At 39.7% G+C, this 18,788-nt stretch overlaps 2 protein-coding genes across 2 annotated transcripts; both read right to left on the bottom strand.

Annotated features, from left to right (window-relative positions):
* Positions 1–681: 681 nt before the first annotated feature.
* Positions 682–2,876, bottom strand: LOC121187529 (protein FAM181B). Its single transcript, XM_041046803.1, has one exon. The coding sequence runs from the start codon at positions 2,446–2,448 to the stop codon at positions 1,486–1,488; it is 963 nt and encodes a 320-aa protein (XP_040902737.1). The 5' UTR covers positions 2,449–2,876; the 3' UTR covers positions 682–1,485.
* A 3,202-nt stretch (positions 2,877–6,078) lies between these two features.
* Positions 6,079–18,121, bottom strand: LOC121187671 (prolylcarboxypeptidase (angiotensinase C)). The gene is made up of 9 exons (XM_041047027.1): positions 17,648–18,121; positions 13,673–13,810; positions 13,487–13,588; positions 12,953–13,134; positions 12,449–12,606; positions 10,592–10,764; positions 8,197–8,364; positions 7,891–8,078; positions 6,079–7,100 (listed from the first exon to the last, which is right to left on the bottom strand). The coding sequence occupies exons 1-9, from the start codon at positions 17,825–17,827 to the stop codon at positions 6,896–6,898; spliced, it is 1,494 nt and encodes a 497-aa protein (XP_040902961.1). The 5' UTR covers positions 17,828–18,121; the 3' UTR covers positions 6,079–6,895.
* Between the last annotated feature and the right edge of the window lie 667 nt (positions 18,122–18,788).

Here is an 18,788-nt window from a genome sequence, read left to right as displayed (position 1 = left end):
TGCTCTTGGTCCCAGATGAAATGCAGCACTGGAATCTTACTCCAAAGTGTTTAAAGGACCAAATGTTTTGTCTGAATTTGCTCAAAGAAAAAAAAAAGTCTCCTTCCTGGTCTTTGCAGACATATTTTTCCTGTGTGCTGTATAATTATTTCAGAATTGTTATGTAATTTTTTTTCCTTTTGTCCAACATCTCAACAAATGAGAGAACTTGTTTTTGTGAGAAATATTAGCCTAATTAGAGTGAATTCTACGTATTACGTAATATAAAAAGTGTCTGTGTGATAAGAACAATTAAAAACACCTGTATAACGTAATACACTGCAATATGTCAACCATGCAGTAAATACGACTAACACTGTTCTGTTTTTGTTGAAAGTACTATTTTATTCTTTATTTGTACTCACTCAACTCTGCCCCAGTTTATTACAAGACAGTTGTATTAGATTGTTTTCTAATATGCAAGAGTCTCTGTTTTTGTTTATTTATTAACACTTTGTGTCTGATTTCATGCAAATAACTTCAGACAATATGAATGTATTTCATAGACACACACCTTCTTCCCTGCAGTATTTCTGCTTTGTATCGGCTTGTTTTCTGATAATCATACCTCATCATCCACGATGAACACAAAAACAGACACTGTGGCCACAGTAATAAAGACCAGCTTTATTTTGTCTTCGTACAATAGCTAGATACATTAAAGGTTTTTCCCAAAAAATGGATACAAGTGGTAAATCTGTCGGCTGAACCGAAAAATGCTGTAAAACAAATATGGCATCACATGTTGTTGCGATCATCGTTTCAGCAAATGGGTTTCCCCCCTCCACGTATCTGCTCAGAATCGTTACTACTAGGACTGAAAAAGTGCCTCACTGTGAGATTGTTGCAGCATGTTTTGTCAGATGTGACAAACAGTTCTATAATATAATTTCCTAGCAATAACTGATGTTTAGTGGACTAACCCAACAACTATTTCTGTGGGCTGTATGTTTTGTTTTTGTAAAATGTGAAAAAGGTAATGAAATGTCTCACTGACAAATTTCCAAATGAATATGTTTCAGTCTGATGAACATAGTGACGTACTCTGGTGGAAAAACTGAAACAGGCCCGACATCAGATCTATTTTCATTCAGAATGTCATCTGACGTTGCCTGAGATTACGAAAATCATGTCCTCGTGTGAAACAATTTAACATTAAACAGAACAGTGTAGAAAATGAAACTGGCATTTAATAATTTTGAAGAGCTTTTGACATAATTCCATGAAAGAAAAACGGGTTTTCTTGGAGGGGGGAGGCCCATGACACACAATTCAGTTGAGCGAAGATGATAAAAATGTTTAAATCCAGTTGCAATATTATTTCCAGATAAACAGATAAACAAATAGAACACAGCAATACCAAACTCTCTTAGACTACTGTTAAACTTGTCACAGCAATTTTATCTGATTTTTACCAGCACATCTAACAACAGAACTGTCAGGTTCTCATAGAGATGAATAATTAGGTCTGTTATAGCCACCACTTAAATCATAAGTGACCTGAGGTATGGAGCAGTCTGTGAAGAAGTTGGGGAAGGCCAAAGTGCACAGTGCGTTGTCCTCTATGGGCCCAGCAGTCGCCTCAGAGTGACAGTAGACAGGAGGCTGGGATGGACCTGTTCTCAGGCTTTCCCCTAATTTCTTAGAGGGTCCAGAGCAGGTAGTCCAGGGTTCAGAGTAGAGGAGGCCACCAACTAAATGGTGAGCATCATAGGAACTGGGATCAGGGCCTCCCATATCTGGCTGCACCCGGAGAGGCATGCTTTGATAAAGGTCCTGGTCACTGACCATGTTGCTATAATCGGGCCCCAAGAGCTCGAAGAATTCTGCAGCCTCAGGATTTCCTCGTTCCAAGTCTTTCAGTGTCATCCCAGATGTGGAGCTGACTTTGGAGCAGTTGGCAGGCTCAGTGAAGAAAGAGGGGGGCAGATTGCGGTGCCTCAGGGGTGGCTTCTTGGCTTTTTCACCCCTTATATCCTTCACAGGGCTGAAGAGGGCTGCCAAGCTCTTGCTCTGTAAGTTCGCCTGGACCCCATCACGCTTAGGTAGAGTTTTGCTCTGTAAAGGGCTGGGTTGAGCTAGGGGGGACCCTTGTCTTTTGACTGGGGTTTCTGCTACGTTTCCTGGTGTTATAATGCCAGTGCACCTTTTGATCTGCTTCTGTAGATACTTCCGGTGGTTGACTTTCCTTTTGGATTTCACTGGCTTGTCCAGGGCCAGCTTGATATTGCTGGAGGCTGAGTCTATGAAGCTCAGCAAGTCCCTAGTGGTCTCTTTGTAGTCCTCGTCATTTTCTGCCTCACCCAGGAGACTCCCATCCAGACTTTTCTCCACATCGTACTCCATCACAGAACCAGGGAAGCAGAAATTCATGAACTGAGGGTTCATGATTGCAGTCTGAACAGCCATTACTCTGTTGAGCCCAGCGGCTACACCTGTGGCATCCGCTGTGATCCCTGAACCAAAAGTTTCTTCAGATCATATCTTTTTTCCTCTGACAAACACTTGGTCCTGATGCTGCTCATGAAGTTCCTGTAAACATTCCAGAGTAGAAGTGACGGGCTCTGAGGAAAGCTGGAAGATCTTACAGGGGGCTGGACTAATGATGTCAGAACATCAAAGAGGAGGGGCAAAGGGACTGCAGGACTTAACTCTTTGCTTGTGCCCGACCACCTGCATCTAAGAGGGATTTGTCTGAAATTCCCTGCTGAGTTGAAGACAAAAACCTCTGTCAGAACTCTCCCCCTCTAGTTTAACTGTTTGTGTGTGCTCTGAACCGAAAACAGTCTCATGAAACTGGAGGATATTACTGTAACAGTGAGCAGAAAAGCCGTTGAAATCCTGGATAGACTTTTTTGGGGGAGGGGGGGCAGAATTGTTACGCAAAATCTAATTATTAAAAGCTCAACCAAAATATCTCGTCATGTTATACATAATTATAAAAAAAACATATTTAAATGAAAAACAATTCCTGCTTGCAAAAGCTATTTAAGCCACTACTCACTCTTCATGTCTATTTATGTGTTTCCTGTCTGGATTACCAAATGAAGGTTAACTTGTAATCTAATTACTGTTCATTTAGGCACTGAAACAAACCTAATAACTATAAAAAAAAATCAAGACTATACAGTAATAAGAAAGGCATCCTTTCTGTGGGAAAATCTTTGTCCCCAAACATATGCCACTATCTGGGAGAATCTTCCCAACTGCTCGCTTGTGTCTTAATCTGTTCATGGCAAAAGTTGATTTCTAGTGCATTCCCAGGCCAGTGGGAATTTCTGCCCTGGCCTGACAACTATTATGGGCTGCCTTTGACATAAAGCCCTACAGGGTCTAAATAGCCTCTATTCTTTGCCCGGCAGTGAAAGGGAGCTTTGTGCCAGAGATTCATTAAATTGCACCTCACAGCCCCTTCGTAAAATGGGTCTCAATAATGAACAGTCGATTTAACTAGAAAAGCTGCCGGAGCTGTTAAATTAAAGGGGAATAAAGTGCAGTTCAGGCTCAGTGTGCCAGAAGAAATGTTGACCTTAAGAAATCTTGGGTATGAAACTTCTGCTGTAAACAATAACGTATTTACAGGAAGTTTCTTGGCCAGCAGTGAATACAATAAAGGATGTGTCTAAGAGCCAGATTGTTATGTTGCCAACACTTATCCCAATTTAACAGGATTTTCAATTGCATTTCAAGTGAATTTTGAGTGTGTGCACAGTTAGACATGGGTTAACTTACTGTGACACTCTGCACATATTTTCAATTTGTTTACCAAAGAGTGCAGCAGTTTCTATTGGCCCTGGCCTCTGATCGAATTAAACATTCATTTATTATTCTTATTTTAAGCTTTTTTTTTCTTTTTTTTTAGGAGATTCTGTAGCTGAGTAATTGAGAGGAGATCACTCCTCTTGCGAAAGTGCGTGTTGAGTTGAGGCAGTGACTCATTTAAGAGCTGGAGGGATGAAAAAAAAAAGCAGCAAAGGGAGTGAGGCCATTAAAAAATTCTTTCTTATGTTAATTCTTGGGGAGAAAAGGGACAGTGAAACTGATAGCACTGATCTAATTATCTGTGCCCCAACACAAGTCTATGACTGAAAAGAAATCCAGACATACTCATACAAAACAAAGAATGTTATTTCTATTTATAATGAAAAACTTTCTGACATTTCCTAGAAATAAAAAACAAGAATTCATGTGGGAAAACTAGAGTCCTTGAATATTCAGATGTACTCATTAAATAGGCACAGCAGACATACATACAAAACTCTTAGTTTTAGTTCTTTACAGCAAAGTGTAGGAAGAAAATGGAGGTCAGCCGCAGCAGTACCACAACATCTCACGGATTCAGTGGAGGAGCAAGGAGCTTTTAACGCCTGCCCAAACTGATTTTGCCTCCCTCTCTTTGCAAGCGGCACAATTTTGGCAAAGTGACATCATCACAGTCGTGGCAGCCATACCAACCACCCCCCCCCCCCTTCTTTTTTTTTTTTTTTTTCCTAGTCAAGGGGCTTTGGCTTTTGTGCTGGTGGGTCATTCACATCACAGAGCCTGACGCACAGATCCCGGAAACAAGTTTCCATTGTTGCATAAAGGCTGAGAGGGTGAGAGGGAATGGGCTGTGGCGGAGTAGCTTGGAAAAAATATAGAAACTGAGAGTATGACTGAGGAGGCTTTGACTAGTTTCCACTCTCGAGACTTTAAGTGTGTGGGTGATTGTTAAGTTATTTGTTAAATTACTTAACACAATAGATCAGAGTTAATTTTATCGCAAAGGTCAAACTGTGGATTGCATTTTCAAAAACTCATTATGTTTGGAAAAGTTTAATTTGGAGAAAATCATTAATAATCTGTGTCTGTGTCTTTTCCCACAACCAGAAGTTGTTCAGTACACGGATCCATATTGTTGAGATATTGTTAAACATTACCACCACGCCCTCTGTCCCTGAGAATTTACTTATTCAGCAGCACCCAACCCCAAGGGTGCGGGGTGCTCAGTGCAACGTGATGTGACACACACAGGCTTAATCTCTTCCTACTAGTGTGTGGTCCCTGTCTGAGCAGGGACATACTCAGAGTTTGGGGTCGGGCGAATACTAATAACACCTTTGATTGATGGCCAGTGTCAGAGACTTAGAAAAGGCTGACAAAATTAATGACCTCTCAAAGTCCTGAGAAAAGTTTAAGGAGGGCATTTAGTGGCAGAGAACCCATCCTCCCCCATGTTTAGCTATGTTTCTTTCTACAGGGGCGTCTGAAATTCAGTCAAGTCTGTGACAAAATGTTGAGAAGTCAGGCTTTGAGTCTCCTGATAGAAAATCAACCCACATACCAGTGCAGGACATGTTCCCCATCTGCTTCGCAAAGTCATGTCATGTCAGGAACTTTTGCATCAAAAGGGGAGGGGTAAAAAAAAAAAAAAAAAAAAGAATGGACCGGAATTGTTCAAAGAAAATTACAAAGAAAGAAGATGCTTTTTCTTTGCCAGTCAAAGCGTTTTAGTCTTAGTATTTTCATGACATTTGAGCCTTTTATCTTGACATTTGAAATAAGGAAAAAAATGGAAAAAAAAAAACGGTGACTTCACGGTGAACTACAAAAGGCTTCTTGGTCCCTGCCGATTCCTGCATCCACTCATCACTTCACTCTTAACCTTCCGTCAACCCTTCTCAACTTCTTTGGCACCCCAGGAGTTGTATTAATAATATTACTAGCAGGGGGGGAACAACTCAGGGTCTTTGGGCTGCCTTGGTGCTGCAATTTAGAGCTTTAACGGCAGCCAGTGAATGAATACGTGCCAGGGGGAATCCCACAGGTTGGTCCACAGGGGTGAGGTCAGCAGGCGTAGCTGCAATAACCTCCCACCACTCGCTTTATTGGCCTCCTCCGATTGGGTTTTTATTAAATCTCAAGCACATGCAATTGTTCCTGCAAGGTGGAGGCAACTTAAAAGCCCCAGTCTTTCGAAAACATGACAAAGAGTCAGCTCAACAGAACAACATTACATCTATATATGATTAAAGGACCTTTAGAAAGATTACATGACAATGCCGTTGCTAGCTTTTTAATCAGTTTCACTGGTGGATGTGCTTCTTGGTAATGACAGCTTGTAAAGAATTTTGGTAAAAGACAAGATAAACAGCAAACTTAAAAAAGTTTTTAAAAACTTAAAAAGTGAGGAAGACACTGTTCTTCTGTGAGCAACAACAAATTAAGTTCAATATCACACTCAGCAGAAATCTTTTTAAAAAAAATTGTTTTCCCTATATTTGGTGCCAACTTTTCTCCTGAGACTCATTTACGTGTTAAGAACATATTACAACATACACTTATTTTGAAAGAACAAATACACCCAAATAACAACAATGGCTCATCGACAAGAATGGCAACATAAAACACCTAAGGTGGTGTCAATTTGAGGATGACTGAGTTTTATGATATATATAGTGTGATGAGATGAATAAACAGTTGTTTTTTTTACTTCACAAACAGATCCCACTTTTGTTCATATTACAGCACCTTTCTGTTTCCAAGCCCTTGGAAGTTTATAGTTTGGCATAAAGAAATGGAGTGTGTCATATTAGGTCAAACAAAGTTGTAGTTGATACTCCAGCATAGTGATTAAGATTAAATTGAAAAAAAAAGCGATTGACAGTGTAATTTAAATCAAGAGTGATAAAAATGTATTAATTTAATGTTAAAAAAATATCTCCAACTGATTAAAAAGGTCAATCTTTGGCCTAATGAAGGAGAGAGCACCCTTTGAAATACCATGTCACTCAGATCAAAGAGAAATCTTACATTTCGAGGATATCCTAGTTGGCTAAGATTTTGTTGCTTTTAGAGACTAGAGGGTTGATGCAGTTCAAGGTGTCTTTTTAGCCTTCCTGATCCACTCACGGAAATACTTCACCTCTAATGCCCGAGCTGCGCGGACTGATGCAGGGTCACGGGCGTTGCTGTAGCGCAGGTCCAAGTGATGGGCTCCTTCAGGAATCACAATGGAAACCAGAGAATCCGTGATGTTGTAGGTCACCCCACCAGCAGACCACGGATCGAGTCCTCCGTTACTGAAATACACCAGCAGAGACACGGACACTGACAGTAATCTGTCTGCTCTAGCACCTGTGTGCAGCATGTTAGGGGGTTCATACAGAGCATGGTGTGTCAGCAAAGCAACAAACACCATGGGTGACTTTTACATCCTAGAGCCAATATGTCAGCACTCACAGAACTGTCAATGTCTTATAGTGTCACAGATTCTTTTGGGAATACAAAAAAAAAAAAGAAAACACAGCAAGGGAAGTAAACAAAGCAAAACAATTTATTAATTTATTTCATTCATTCATCCCACTCTTTAATTCTTGTATCTTTCGGGCTATGCCAGCTTTACAAGAGATTAAAGGTGTTAACATGAAGCAACAAAACTTTTTTCTCTTGCTTTTAAATTACTTAACTACTGGCAGTCCTTTTTGGTCAATGCTGTTTTTCATAATTGGCATCTGTTGTGATTTTTTAAACATATGATTTGAGCTTTCAAAGCTTTATGAAATACTGCATTGAAAGCTCACATCAAATTGCTTATTACTTTTCATAGCATGACAAAAGCCGCTAACTAGCATTCACCCTAATATGACCGACCTTAGTGTTTGTGATCAAGCCACACCGGAGTCAGTGCTTTTTAATTTACATTTAAATGCTTCTGTCTACCTCCTGTGGCTACCCAGATGGATACTCTTAATTTGCCTGAAATAAAAGCCAGGCAGAATCTGCACTTTAATTGATCTCACTGCACTAGACAAACGCAGGAAACACAGGGAGCCTTCTGCCTAAGTCTGGCATTTTACAAGCAATGTTTACCTGAAGATGATGTTGCTGTGAGAGGCGATGTCCTTCCCGCCGTAGACTATGCCTGCCCAGTCAGCCCGTGGCCTGACACCAAACATTCCATAACACTCATCAGAGAAAGCCTGGAAGTTCCACTCCGAAGGCTCAAACATGTCCTGGACGCCATCTGTGCACATGGGCATCACCATCTCTGTGCAGGCCTGGGGATGAGGGATTGAACACACATTCATTCAGACAGGTAAAGCTGCCCACTGACACATCATCGCCCCAATTTATTCAGCACGACATGACTGATCCCTGCGCTCGGTGCTACCACACCTGGTAAAACCAGCCGAGAAAACCAAGGCTGCCGGTTGCTGTCTGAGATGTGTTTAGACAGGAAGAGCCTCCAGTATAGTTATAGTAGATCCTAGCTGCTTGGGAGACACCGTGCAGTAGCTGGTGGTCAGACACAGTGGAGTCGAAACCAAGATACTTGCACACCACCTTGAAAACATAACACATTAAGAGGGAAAACACAAAAGAATTAACTGCAAGTTACTGATTACATTACAGTTTAGGCAAGCTGTGAAAGCTTCATATATTTTCTTTTAAATAGCATTAAACAGAAAAATGTCTATATCACTGACAGTGGCTGCAGAAACATTATAACTTGTTTTTTGTCCTGATATGCATGTGAACTATGGAACCTTACATATACAGGTGTGCCCCTTTCGAAACTGTGTCCGGTTGAATACTTTTGTAAATGAAAGATTTCAATTTTTAATTTTTAACAAATTTGCAAAAAATGTCTGAAAACGTTTTCGGTTTGTCATCATCAGGGCAGATTGATGGGCTAAAATATCAGTTTTATCCATTAAAAATTAAATCTACAACACAAGTGTACAAAATGTGAGGGGGTCTGAGTACTTTCTGAAGCCACTGTAAATCCAAGTTGTTTACTAAAGATTGCTTTCTTGTGGCCCATAAAGTGTTTTTCCACATAAAAAGTGGTGGCGCCTGATTTGCATATGAAATTCCCTGGAATGAACTTGAATTTATTGCTCTAATCTTGGCACAAGAGGAAAAGACGTCCATTAACTTAAAGCAAAACATCTAAATGACTGAAAATTTAAAGGTTTTGCTCTCATTACAACTGTTTTGTCTGTCCATGGTTGATTTCTCAGAATTAATAGCGTGGATGATAAATATTTGAGTTTCGGCTTTTGTTTGATTTTGCTGCGTGTTGTTATGGTTGCAGCAGCAGAGTTGGCCGTGGCTGTTGTTCTGCACTCTTTGTGAGGCAGGGAAACTGGGCTTTCTTGTTTGGACGTTGGAGGGGAGCTGCGCTGGTGTGGAGTCTGTTACTAAGGCTTTTGTCTGTGGACTGGGGAGGAGTTGGTGGTCGATGGATGAGGAGGGCCACAGACATGTCCAACCAAAGATTTATACCGTGAAAAAACACTGCAATTGCTCCAAAGCATCTTCTCCTTACTTTTCAGATAGGATTAGGCTTATACATTCATCTCTGCCAACAGATTTCCCTCCTCTAAGCCCTCAATACCCCGTTCTCACACTCACTCAGATAATCACATTAGCTTTGTCATTAAAAAAGCTCCTCTTTGCACCCACTGCCTAAACCGCTTAAACCACCCATAGGGGTCGCATACATTAAAGGCAAAGAGCCAAAAAACTCAAAATGACCATTTAGTGTTTGTTTCATGTAACGCGATGCTCTCGGATTTATTCAGTGTTTCAATGATAAACAAATAACAAAATGTATCACTCTAGTAAAAGTTTTAGTTTGAGTGTGCTGTACGGGCCAGTCGAAGGGGTGTTAAACCACCAAACAGGGAGTCGGGGTCAATAGCAGAGCTTGGTTTATGCACGTGACATGCCAAGGTGACTAGTAGAATACACTGCACCCAAGTCAATCAGCCTCCGAAAATCAGCCGCTGTACTGTCACAAGCTCTTTTACATTAAAAGAAAGGACATTTTGTAATGCTAACAACAGGACAGAGAGCAAAAATATAAAATATTTTAAACATTTTTTCTTTTTTGCATTAGCCACATTACATAATTGTGTTTTTTTTTCTTTTTCAATTTTGGCAAGTTACTGCAATTCCTTCTTCACATCAAGTGTCTAGTGAAGTATTTGTTACAGTCCCATTCAAATGAGAGTGGTGAACCTTTGTTAAATGGCCTCATGAGCTGCACTGGGCAAATGTCCTCTTTCTGTGGTGCCGTGTGAGCGTCCTAAGAGGAACACCTCAGAGTTCTGACGGAGTGTGCGAATGAAAAGACTATTGGTGCGGGAGAAGAAAAGAATGGTGGCTTACTTGTAGCTGCTCATCTAAAGAATACTTAAAATCGAAAAGAAACCAGATCCTTATGAATATTAATGAAGTTAATTGACAGCTGTTGTAAACAAAAGCTTGGAAGACCACAACAAACACTTGTAACAGAACTGGTTGAATCACGCATTCATTTCAATTAAGGACAGACTGTCAGGCCACATCAGGTGCTTAACCAAAGACAAACAAAATTCAAAGCTGCAATAAAGAAAAAACCTTTTACAATAAATCAATTTAAAGTTTAACTAAACTTTAAATTGATTTACTAAACATCTGATAATGTTTTTAGGCCAAGCTAGAAAGCAATCACTGATATACCTAGTTTTCAAAATACTGCTTTGAGTCTTAAATACAGAATTTTACCAGAGGCTGTTTGTACCTGGATCGGCCAGGGAGGCAGCGGCTGGAGGAAATTAGCTTCGTAGGGGTAGTCCACCATAGCCAGATTCACCCAAGTCTCTTGAAGCCAGTTCTTGAAGTTTATAACATCAATCACGCTTTTGAGAGGGGTGCATAAACTGAATTCCTCTGACAGCCACTGAAGACCAGACCCTTGCCAAACAAAAAAATTGAGTGTCATTACATTAGTAATTCTTTTTTTAAAGTGGACTGCATTGTATCATTGTATATCTGCTACACCAGTGGGCACTAAAATTTGACAGTGACATTGTCATTTTAACCAAGAAACAAACAATGTTTTGTTTTTGTTTTAACGACAACAGTTCCCATAGGCCTTCACAGATTTCATATCAAAATCTAATGATGGCTTTAGCCGATAAGCTAAAGAAGCAAACAGTAATTTAGTTTAGAATATGCACAGAAACACTCAGTATCATGTTTCATCATTTCAGAAAAGACATTCTCATGAAAAAACACAGAACTGAAAGCAAGTGGAACAGAGGATAAGTTTAAATGGAGAAGGATGTCTTCCTGTGAAAATACTTTCTGCGTTAACCATCAAATTTAAAGCAAATTACAAATTTTTGGGGCAGATGCCTCCAAAAAACAGCCATCGCTCACATAAAGTTGTCAGCCATCATCCATTTATTTGCAGCTTCTGGCTTTCTGTGTAAAAAAATACTTAGATTCAAGATGTTTTCCCTGTTTGACTGTATTCTGGCTGGCTGATAATGACAAATACCATGCTGCCTCAGTACTTGCTCACTTGTTATGTGATATTGATCAATGTTGTTGTGAACTCTCAGTGTAGATCCTGTGTGTCCTGGCTCCAATAAATGCTTTGTCTGTGGTTGAAGTGACATTTTCTGCACACTAATAATCAAAGACTAACAGCATGTGGAGAATTTCCTCTCTTGATTTTGACATTTGTTTAGGGATATCAAACTGCATGTTGAAAATATTTTACGTGCATGAAAGTTATAAGATAGACTTACCCCAGTAGCATCACTTTCTAAATCCTGTACTAATGCTTTATAAGTTATAAGCCATTAATTAGAACGTTTGGGTTGCCAGTTTGGAAGAACCTTCCTCTAGCACGACACTGCCTCTGTCTTTTTAGCCAACTATAAAACTCTTCAGAAAATCACCCTAAAATGGGCTGTTTGATCTCGAAAATCCACTTATCAACAAATTAACAAAAGGTCAGTGTAAGACGATTTATAAAAAAGACAAAAGAACGGTAATCCTCTAACCTGGCAACCTCAAAGCATAATGCAAATGATCGATTCCCAATTAATCAAACCTTCAATAACAGCTTCTAAACTATTCGTAATAGGTGCCTTATTAGAAAGCTGTATCGACTTTTTTTATAGTGTGCTGTGTATTACTAGTGGTGTGACAAGAATAAAAAGTACTACACAATTTAATAAAGTTTAATCCTACAGTTTAAGATTGCGATCAGAAAAAAGTACCAGGGGATCCAACAAAGCCACACTTTTTTATTCAGATCGTGATTGGAATACTAAATAATTCAGATTGTCTGAATTATGTAGGTTATAAATTTTATGGATCCACATATTCTCTCTCACAATCTGTACTCTGTGGAGAGGCTCTAGAGTTTATACCCAGTAGTACGACAGGTTTTGGTAACAGCTGTCTGGTTTCAGGCTTTAGTAGACGGTGGAACCACTTAACAAATGTGGACCATATGGGCCGATAGTCTTACAATCCACGAGCCTTCCTCCGTGATTGATAAATTATTCTGAATAATTCAAATAAGTCATATTTCCTGTAATATGACAGATAAGATAAATCAACTCATGAGTGTTCGACTTACCAGTGGAAGAGACATTATTAATAGCCTTCCACGACTTTCTAATGTTTGCATCACAGTTAGAGCCACTTCTGGCGAAGTCCTGTGTTACTATTTTGTAGAAGTCTCCACATGGCACCATACCAGGGAACTGCCATATTGGTGCGGAGGCTGCCAGAGCTCTGAAATACAAGAAGAAGCAAAACCATTTCTAATTTTCTCTCAATCCACTGTCCTTGGCAATCTCTGAATAACATTTGTGTAAGATTCTTGCGAGGGGACCATACTGATTACAAAGGCAGTAAGAACGTCAAAGGAAAGCTGCTTCAAACTCTGATACCTAATGTCTCATACTTCTGCAGGGACTCTTGTAAAACAGACTGCTCGGATTCACCCTGTTGGCTCAAATGAACAGCTGGTGTTTATTATAGACTTTCAATTGCCAGCAGGACTGAAGGCAAAACTTAGACGGAAATACTGAACAAGCACTTTGCCCAAAGAAATCTGAACTCTCTTTTTGGATCTTACCCAACAACGATATTGGGGTATTTCATCCTGAACCAGGCAGAGAGCATCCCTCCATAGGAACCTCCAATAGCAATGACAGGGCTGTGCTGAGCTCCTTGTAAAGTGCTCTTCAGGTTTTGAATCAGTACTGCAAAATCTGCCAAAGCCTGCTCTGAGGTCAGGTAGTTCAGGTGTTTGCTGTCCTGCAAATAAATGACAAATATCGTTCAAAAATTAACTGGGTATCATCTAAAAGATTAACACACATGCACATATAATTATTCTCTAGCACTGTAAGTGCAAATTATTTAGATAGGTAATTATTTGAACATCTTAAGTTTTCAAGTACTAGAATATCAGAATGGACACGTCTGCATCTGCTGAATCATTTATTTTTGGGTAAAATATCTTTAAGATCTTAAAATATAAGATGTCCTATTGTTAGTACTGTAACTTACTTACTGGCTTGAAACCCAAATGGGAGAAAACATATTTAATCAGATTTTAATTAGACATAGATGTGGTCTCCTTGTGTGACACTGCATCTTCACTTACACTGTAAGAATCTTGTCCAAATGGCAGAGATTCTCCATAGTAACGATGTTCTGCAAAAACCAGCATGGCACCTAACTCCTCCGCAATTTCCCACATGAAGCCCTGAAGAGAAAACAAAGCTAGGTGCTGAATTAGATTGAGGATTGTGTGCAAGTGTAAATACAAGGTGACAGATGGGATATTTACAGTATTGTTGCAGAACCAGGTGATGTCGCCTTCGTTGCCAGTGTAGAACAAAACAGGTCCTCCGGGCTTCCAGTGTTTGTCAGCCACAAGGTACCTCTGTTTAAAGGTGCCATTCTCCAGGAATCCAAAATGATCAATCTGTAAGAAATAAAAACGTGATATGACGTAAAATTACTAATTAATCTTAAGTGTATTCAGATATGCTAACTGATCACAATCATCATCATCAATCTTAGTGTAGCTGGACTGTGCAAACCTGTCAGAAACCTCCTTAAAAGGGCAATTTGTTTTATGGTTCAACATTAAAATTAACATTCAAATGAAAACCTTGATACAGTGAAAGATACAGTTGAGATTACTGTTAGCCTGTGTCTCAGGCTGGTACCATAGAGAGTGCAATTATTTTCCATGTTTTGTTTTTTTAATGAACACAAAGGAAGATGAGCTGTTGACAGCTCTTGTGTATATGAAAAAAAGTATGTTGTAACATGAAAATATAACAAACTAAAAAAATCTTCACTCGGTTAGTGTCTAACTTTCTGTATGCCAGCGTGAAATGCTGTTGTTATTTCACAAAGACTGGATTTTCATAAATTCTGTTGCTTCCCGTGTAAAAAATTATGTTGCAACTTGTGACCTTTCTGCCTGACATAAGCAACAAGTCACCTGTTTATGAAGCACAGGCTTGTGACACACACTTCCTTTGTGATGCTTTTAATATTCAGTTTTTGTTGAAACTGTGTCAGAGAGCTATATATATCTGCACACCGAAGAGCAAGAATCCCTCCTGAGACCAGCATTCAAAGTGCAGTTAAATTAGGGACTTGTCTTTATTAGAGCCACAAAGCAATCTACTTGTGTAACATAAAGCAGTTGAGCCAGCAGCAGAAAATGTAACAGATGAGAATCTATTGACAGAAAAACTAGCGCAGCAGTCACTTATTCATGTTAAAGATCAACAAACAGCATTTTAGCAATTGCAGTCTAGTCCATATAAACTGCTCTGAGGTGGGTGTGATCAGTGGACACCTGGCCCTGTGCCAACTATGGTGTTTTGAAATGACAGTCCCGAGGTTGGAGCGTAGGGTAATTAGCCCCAATTTGTATTAAAAATGTTGGAGCCAGTTTAAGAGATGCCGCATTAGTTCCACGTTAGATGAGCTCTGAGATATCCTTTCATCAAACCTCAGGGATTCTGGGGTATCTTCCCCTTTCAACTATATTTCCTGTATTCTTTATTAAACAAAGGAAGAAAGAAACCAACAACTTCACAGAGAAGACAACCCCATGAGGCTACTGAGTTGTCCAACCCTTGAAACAGCCCCAACACTTAATACAAAATGTTTTTGTTTTGTTTCCCCCCCTCCTCGCTCTCTTCCCTCCTCAGTGGATACAAAGGAGGCTGCAATTTTATGAGCCAATGACAGCAAAAAGATTCTGGAGCCTCAATGTGTTCATTCAGCCCTCAACTCCTTAGCATTTGGCAATGCTTTTAAGTGTGAGGGGACCATGAGACAGGAAAAGTTCGGCAGTTTGGCAGCAAAATAACTTTGAGTTGTTTTGGTTATCCACAGTGCATTGTTACGATTTTGTGAACAACGCGTTAAAGTTACTTCATGCCATTAAAAAAGTAACATCATTTATTTAGATTTTCTGTGTTATTTTTTATTTTACACCAAAGTTTTCAAACGGTAGACATCTGATTTTGGGAGTTAAGCTCTTAAATTAATAAAGTTCTCCTGAAATGCAACAAAAACATTCTTATAAACAACTATGATATAAATGCCAAAACTAAAGAAGATTGAATATATCATGTGGTTTGCCAAAAGGGCCCGCGGTGAGCTCCGTATCACTTGCACCCACTCAGTATGCACATCACAAAACCTATAAGACTGGTTTTGTAACAGATCCACACCCTGATAAGTAGTGCCCCCATGTGGTTACTGCAGGCAGGACTTAGGCACCATTTGTTTCAATTAAAATTCACAGCACATACTGTACATCTACTGGACCAGTTCGTAAACTATTCCAAAAGAAAGAAAGCTGCATCTGTTGTCCAGCAATTGGAGACATGAGGGAAACAGCCACAGTACAAGCTCCAGTAAATGACGGCAGCTAATTTGGAGGATGCTAAAGGACACTTCCATTCATTGTCTGGAGGCAAAATGCAGTCAAGAGGATTTCCTCTGGACAACTGCTGGATCACTTGGTGCTCTCCTCACAAAAGCTTGTCTCACAGAGAGTGCAGTAAAAGGCTGCATGATTGATGATTCTTTTGTAATAACAGCAGACTTGCTACTGGTACTGAAAAGCAGATTACAGGGTATTTTTTGTTGCACTTCTCGAGAAGAAGAAGAAGAATACAGTTTTCTTGTTGATTGGCTGAAAAACAAACACATCAGACAAGACAATGGGTATCAGAAGGGAGGAAATGGTCTTTATCTTCTTGTCAGCTTGGCTGATTAGGCAGGATGCTGTGGGCTGGACCAGGTGTGGAGCATTGTCCCCCAAATCCAAACACTGTTAAGTGCACAAACACTCCTAACAGTATGTAAATATAACACTAAGGGCTGCATCTAATTATTTATTTTCTTTTTCAATGTACCTGCTTACTATTTTCTTGATTAAGCGATTAAATAGTTGATCTGTAAAACATCAGAAAATAGTGAAAATGCTCATCACAATTTCTCAGAGCCCCACGTGACAGAAGACACTGATTTATATTAGAGGATATGAAGCACATATGAGAAAAAAAAAACTATGAAAGCATAAAACAAAAAATTGGGTTATAGTCTCACTAATTTCAGAGTAAAGTTTTCAGTTATCCTGAAATTTTAGTCCCTATTAACACTATCAACCTGTGAACAGATGTACCAGCTTATGGAGCAGCTAAATGTTCCATCATGACTTGTTTTAAGTTTCTATAATTTACACACAGTTTACTGTCATGGTGGGAGGTGTGTGCACAGCATAGATGAACTGAAACAACAAATTGATCAGTACATGATGAGGGTGAAGAGTGACCTCAACTAGTAAATGACTAATCCTAGCAATTAGTCTGATTTACACCAAAATGATAAGTCATCCTTTTAAATGTGCTTGGTTACTTTTCACAACGTCCCTGCCTGCAGGAATAGAAGACTTATTGAGACAAAAGAACAGTCTTGTGAATGTATGAGTCAGGTTCACAAGTCACTGAACGTGATGCTATGTCGCGTACCGCAACACACACTCAACATGCAATCTGATTCTCCATGAAATAACAGTAAAAGGAAAATGTACAAGCCGAAAGAAGATCTCTCAAACCCCCCTGAGGTAAAGTGTTTCAGATTCACTGGACCCTGGAGACCTTTTTAGGCAAGGAGCCAGGAGGGATCTACAGTTCTGCTGGCAAGAACAGAGACGATTGTGATGGTTTTCCCTTCACTACAGGAAGCCAGAGGGAAACACCTATTGTCTGCAGGCACAACACATGAGCAACTTCTACAGCATTAAGTACATTGAACATATTAGAAAGAGCAAGTGGTGCAGATATAACTAAAAAGCAAACAATGAAGCAAAGTAGTGGTAAATTAAAAAAAAAAGGTGAGCAAACTCCAATGAGCCAGAAATCATCTTGTACTGTCGATCTTATTTTCAGAAAACACTCCTTTATGGTTTTCTTTTAAATATCCTATTGTCATTATGACACCAGTCTCATCATACTTACAATATTATTTTACAAGATGTTTCAGGCCAGATACGGGGATCATTTTTGTTTCTTTGGATTGTTACTCTTTTACACCACTAAACTCAAACATTATAGTATAGTATCAAGCATTTAAGAGAGAAGTGAAAGAGAAAGAAGTAAAACAGGAAGAAACCAGTGTAAAAAGTACCTAAAATATGCTGTTTTGATGGACAGACGGTCAGTTTAATTAAATTAAATTAAATCAAATTAAATTAAATTAAAATAAAGAGAGTTTTTAAACTCACCTTCTGGTCAAAGTAAAATGTTTCATAGCTGATGGGGGCCTCGGTGGAGTAAGGCAAACCACCGTGTCTGGTAAAAAGTTGTGATTTGAGGGCGATCACGTGTAAACAGCCAAAACACAGCGTTAGGATGCAGGCAGCTGCAGCTTTGTCCAAAACCTCCGTTCCGCCTCCAGCCCTCATCTCTGCTGCTGCTGCTACTACTGTCAAACACAACTCACAACAAACTGGTCTTCAGCACATGATAATGAGGTCGCATGATCTCTCTTTGCTTTTGCACCGGGAAGAGCAGACCTGTCCCGTCAAAGAGAGGAAGTGAGACTCGCCTGTCAGCAAATCGACAGAGGCGTCGTTAGGCAGCGTGTGACCTACACTTTAGCAGCAGAGCGGCAGAGGAAGCCCGCTGTTCCGCAGGAGACATCGGGTTCAACGTCTCCCCAATATTTTAATAACTTTAATTTAACTACAGTCGGCTGGTAGTGCACAGAGAGAGCCGACAGCTCCTGCTATAAATAAGCTCGCAAGGGATGATGGGAGTTTGAGTTCTACACGTGCGTGTTGATGTCAGAGATGCTACGCTAGAGACGCACAAAAATCACGCAACCGTCGCTAACGACGCCTTGTTACGTTTGCACCGAACGTAAAACTTCTGTTGAGCTGCAACTGTGTATAAATACACTTAATCCTAATTTGAAAGTTTTATTTTGAATGTATTTACCGGAAGTCTTATCATGCGTATGTCCGTAGGCATTCAAATACTTCTTTTTTTTTTTGTCCTGGAGACAGCTGACAGTGTGTGTAATTGCAGTACAGAGAACAGCGCCCTACTACACTTCTTTCTATATTTGAGGTTTTATTTTAAAAGTATTTATCGGAAGTATTGGTATGTCGTCATTAGAGATGTTTCTTTTCTTTTCTTTTGTTTGTATGAATACTTTATGGAAGACAAAGGTATGTACATGCAAGATGTACAAAAAAAACACAACTTGAAAAACATAAAGGCCGTGAGGTCTGATAACCAAGGACAGTAAGGTTCTGTATTTAAAAGACTAAATCAAAGCACCACTATCAGGACATGGTAGTTCCCATTACGTCACATGCTGTCACATTATCAAGGCTCTTGGATCTTAGAGTTATAGCTACA

The sequence above is a fragment of the Toxotes jaculatrix genome, chromosome 9, assembly GCF_017976425.1.
Source record: "Toxotes jaculatrix isolate fToxJac2 chromosome 9, fToxJac2.pri, whole genome shotgun sequence".
Lineage (NCBI taxonomy): Eukaryota > Metazoa > Chordata > Actinopteri > Toxotidae > Toxotes > Toxotes jaculatrix.
The sequence above is the reverse complement of the archived record's forward strand: the minus strand, read 5'-3'. Positions and strand labels throughout refer to the sequence as shown.